The sequence below is a fragment of the Chelonoidis abingdonii genome, chromosome 3 (assembly GCF_003597395.2).
Source record: "Chelonoidis abingdonii isolate Lonesome George chromosome 3, CheloAbing_2.0, whole genome shotgun sequence".
In the NCBI taxonomy this organism is placed as follows: domain Eukaryota; kingdom Metazoa; phylum Chordata; order Testudines; family Testudinidae; genus Chelonoidis; species Chelonoidis abingdonii.
This window is the reverse complement of record NC_133771.1, coordinates 211,179,477-211,184,223: the sequence shown is the minus strand read 5'-3', so window position 1 is coordinate 211,184,223 and position 4,747 is coordinate 211,179,477. Positions and strand designations below refer to the sequence as shown.

The window sequence follows — 4,747 nt, the reverse complement described above, 5'->3', positions numbered from 1 at the left end:
AAACGCACTTGCGAAATAGTCACAAAAGAATGTTTGGCCTGATATTCAAAGGTGCTGGAACTTGCAGCACTCATGGACTGCAATGGGATCTGTGGGAGTTGGGCACTTCTGATAACCAAGAATGATTTTGTTACTGGCCAGATTAAGGCAAGATCAGCATCTGCTGTTATTCAGGGAGGTCAGGTGGGAGAGGAGAGAAAGAACATTTCATTACCACATTTTCTATAAACCAGGTTTGTCAAGCTTTATTTGTATGCCTGTGAAATCACAAAGTGATTATGCATTGCATAGGATACAGTTCCAATAAATAAATAACTATTTACAAACGTGCCGCATTTACAAAACTGTGGATTGAACCATTTACAGTAAGAAAGCTAGATTTCATGTAACACATTTCTTCTTCTCTTTTTTTCAAAAGTTGAAATGTACTTTGATCATTCTGACATATCAGGAAAAAAAACAATACCATGTGATAGCAGTCTCACTTTGTATGTACCTACAGTTATTTTCACCCCAAAAGAGGAAGATTAGAAAAATCAAGTTTCTCAGTCTCTTAATAGTAAGCTTTCTTAAGTACAACCAGCTGGTAGCCTGAATGCTTCTTTATGAACCAGTTTGTTTGCAAGCTGTCACCCCTATGTCTGGGTTTGCTATCCCAGAATTGTAAAATGTACAGCTAGAAAACTGAGCACTGCTGCATATCAATATTTCATAGGCACGGGACCCTATCCAGTAGAGCTCAAAGCTTCCATTGGCTTAATAGAAGCAGAAAAAGGCCCTTAGAATCCTCAGCATTTGGGTGTATTTTCTCCCACAATCTCATGAAGGTTGTACTTCCCATCTCCTCTGAACACTCATCTGACCCTAGGCTTTTATAGCCTCCTAACCCTTCATCTCAACACTTGATAAAAGGATGTGGAAAAGGAAAATGGGCAATATTTTTCAGATTTTGCCCACTATAATACTGGATGGCAGACAGAGGACCTGAGCCTGCTCCCACTGAATGGAAGTTTTGCCACTGTGTGGGTAGGATTGGGCCCATTGCAACCATCTGGACAGGGGCCAAAGGGTTTAGCAGCACTAGGCAAAAATGCCCTGCCATCATGTTAATAGGCAGCAGATTTAAAACAACAAAAGTAAGTTATTTTTTCCACACAATGCATAGTCAACTTGTGGAACTCCTTGCCAGAGGATGTTGTGAAAGCCAAGACTATAACAGGATTTTAAAAAAGAACAAAGATAAATTCATGGAGGATGGGCAGGGATGATGTCCCTAGCCAGGATAGACAGGGATGGTGTCCCTAGCCTCCATTTGCCAGAAGCTGGGAATGGGTGATGGGAGGGATCACCTGATGATTCCCTGCTCTGTTCATTCCCTCTGGGGCACCTGGCATTGGCCACTGTCAGTAGACAGGATACTGGGCTAGATGGACCTTTGGTCTGACCCAATATGGTGGTTCATACGTTCTTATCAACAAGGGAATAAGAAGTGGTTTTGTTAATAGTGTTTTAACCTGACAGTGAGAGAAAGGGAACAAAACCTTTAGAGAAAATGTGACTGGAAGACACAACCATCACATGGAAAGGCTTTTCCACCATAGCAAGAATGACACACCAGTGACAGCTCCATGTACCCAAAATACAAAAAATCTGTAACAAACAAACAAACAGCAACCAAACAAGCAGAGTTCTGACCCTGAAAGGGGGAAGGGACAGAGATTCCATAAAGTCCATTAGGGGCTTTGCTTTTCCTATTGATTTTACATGAAAAGTGCTCAGATACTGTGGTAATGGGTGTCAGTACAAACCCCTAAGATAGAATAATGTGGGGAGCTGCAATTTCCTACAGATAACAAAGAGGACAGGACAATGGAAGGCAGGAGAAGAACTGATGGAAAGATCTTTGGTATTTGTTACTAACTGGCAGTTTTTAAAGAATAAGCCAAACCTATGTCTGTCGCAGGAGCATTCCAACTCTTCCTGATTGCTCAGTAGCTCCAGTCTGATGTGGGAACGAACTCATGACACTGTCTCTGGATGAAAGTCACTTTCACCACACCACTTCAAAATCTATTATTGTTGATTAGTCCATTGCATATACTCTCTTCTTTTATAGTCAGATTTCAATAGTCCGTTCCAAACAAGGGCAGTTCTCAATGCACAAAAAATAAAGTTCTCTCTTTAAACCCCGTAAAGATTGCCAAGTCTGGAAAAGGGGGGGGGGAATCAAAAAGGCATCTATTGGTTTCTTTAAAGACACACAAATGGGGTTAGCTCAGCATTATACGCTTTGCCATTCAGTTTTTTCATCTCTTGCAAAGCATATTTTTCTGCAGCTAGTTTAATAAATTTCCTTGAAAATTTTTCACAGAAATTTGAAAAATTCCACCCAGTTCCATCTTTCTCCTTTCAATCCACTGAGATTCTTTAGAGTTTCTGGGTAGCAGAGGGGCATCCGGGGGGAACTTGCTGCAGCACCACTTCCTTTTCTGTCCTGTTGCTACATTTATAATCCATGGCTCCATGACCTGGGAAGTGCTTCTTCATCAGGTGGTAGAGAGTGGCCATCAGGACCAAAATTGTGGACAAGATGCCAATGCTGATTCCGATCAGCACTCCAGGGTGGAGGCTGTCTGACTTCGGTGGGACACGGGTGGGGGTTGCTGTTGTTGGGTAGGACTCCGTCTCACCTGAAAACTCATCATCAGAAATACACCAGCCATTGTTGAGGCTGTACCCCTCGTGGCAATGACACGTGTAGCTGCCTGGCTTATTCGTGCACAGCTGCTCACAATAGTTTTGCTCACACTCGTCAATATCAACACACATTTTTGTACTACCATTGTGGTGATCCAAAACAAAGCCATCAGCGCAGTAGCACGTATCCTGTGTATGCGGATCACAGTCTGCTGGGCATTCAGTCTGGTTGCAAAATAGGACACATTTGTTGGAGTCCTGGGGGGATGGGGCGTATCCACTGAAGCAGCTGCAGCTGTAACCCCCAGGCACATCAACACACTGGTGGTGACATTTCTCTTCGTAGCAATCGATCACGTCCTCACATTTGCCATCCACCAGCTCATAGCCCAACTGGCACTGGCAGTGGAAGCCCCCGTCGGTGTTGATGCACACTTGGTCACAAAGGTCCGGTTTGGTTTTACAGTCATCGATGTCTCTGCAGCTGATGCCATCCTCAGCCAGCTCATAGCCCTCGTGGCACATGCAAGTGAAGTTCACGGTGAGCGGGATGCAGTGGTGTTCGCAGGGGGCATTGGCACACAGGGAAGAGCAGCTGCGTTGGTCCTGGTCCAGCTGCTTCCCATGGGGGCAGGTGCATCGCGGGGTCCCGCCATCCCACTGGCACGAAGCCTCACACCCACCATTCTCCAGCTGGCAGTGCCAGGCCCCGGGGCTTGCGGAGCTCCACTGCATGCCCCAGCTGCTGTGCTCCTGGCACACCAGCTCCACGCCCAGGGCCGGGGCCGAGGCAGTGGTTTGGGGAGGGAGGGCCAGGAGGTCACTGTCCTGTGCCCCGAAGGGGGTGGTGTAGGTCACCGCCACGCCTGCCCCGGGGGAGAGCTTGGGGCACGTGCCCGGGTAACTGTACTCACACAGGAAGCCGTCTGCTTCGGAGTCACACCGCTTCTCCTCCCAAGTGAGCTCCGGGGCTGCCACGGCGACACACTGGGACCCGCAGACGCGGCCGCCCGACCTCCATCGGATGTAGTCCGTGCCCTCGTCGCCCGTGACCCAGCGGAACCCCCGCAGCGTGCGGGCGAGGTCCGAGCACGCCTGGTCCGCGGGCAGCTGCAGCCCGATCCACAGGCTGGCGTTGCTCCGGTTCCGCACCAGCAGGGCGATGGCGGCCTCCGCCACCGTGGAGCGCACCGTCATGAGCCGCCCCCCGCCGGCCTGGCAGAGCCCGTCGGCGTCGGGGAACCGCTGGCGCCCCCAGAACACGCCGAAGCAGACGTGCTCGATGCACTGAGCGCCCGCGGGCGGCGGGCCGGGGGAGCCGAGCGCCCGAGCTGGCCGTGGCCACCAGCGCCAGCAGAGCCGCAGCATGGTGCGGGGCGGCGGAGCTGAGCACGGGGCTGCCGTGGGGGCTGCCCGCGAGCAATCGGCGGCTCCCCGCACGCCCGGCGCTGGGAAACCGGTCATGCCTCCGCTCGTTCCGTGCCCACGTTTATAGGGGCGCTGCAGCGCGGAACGCCGCCGGGGCTGGGATCGCCCTCCAGCCGCCGGAGCAAATCACGGTCACCCGATGGGGCGGAGGGATGGGGGGGAAGCTCATTGGTCTGCGGGGGGGGGACGCGTGGGAGGAGGCCCTGGTGGAAAACAATCAGCCCCGTCCGCCCGAACTCGCCTCGCCCTAGAATAACAGCTTGGCCCTCGTCGCACCAGGGAGTCGGCCGATTAGGTGGGGACACCCAGCGCGCCGCACCCCGAGCTGGCTTCTCGGGTCTGAGCAGCCCGAAAAGTGCTTTCGCGCAGCAACGGAGGGTGGGGGCTCATTCCGGAGCCTCAAGACACCCGTTGATCCCGGGCAAACGGAGGAGGTTAGTTGTGGGAACATTACGTGGATCGTTATGTACCAACTCTGCTTTTTGGTCCAGGTACGAACTGCTGCGTGTGGACGCTTCCCCTGCTACTTGCAAAGAGACAAGACAGTGTGAGCAGGTTTCCCAGGACGGATCTTCCAGGCACGGGCACGTGTCCTTGCCACACGCCTGCCTGAACGCTTTAA

The 4,747-nt window shown here is 51.6% G+C and overlaps 1 protein-coding gene across 1 annotated transcript; it reads right to left on the bottom strand.

Moving 5' to 3' along the window:
• Positions 1 to 218: 218 nt before the first annotated feature.
• On the bottom strand, positions 219 to 4,161 carry THBD (thrombomodulin). Its single transcript, XM_032795909.2, has one exon. It carries the CDS (start codon positions 4,159 to 4,161, stop codon positions 2,428 to 2,430), a length of 1,734 nt encoding a protein of 577 aa, XP_032651800.1. The 3' UTR covers positions 219 to 2,427.
• Positions 4,162 to 4,747: the final 586 nt, after the last annotated feature.

Coding starts and splice junctions, on each gene's coding strand:
- THBD (XM_032795909.2), bottom strand. CDS start 4,161: ATGACCGGTTTCCCAGCGCCGGGCGTGCGGGGAGCCGCCGATTGCTCG.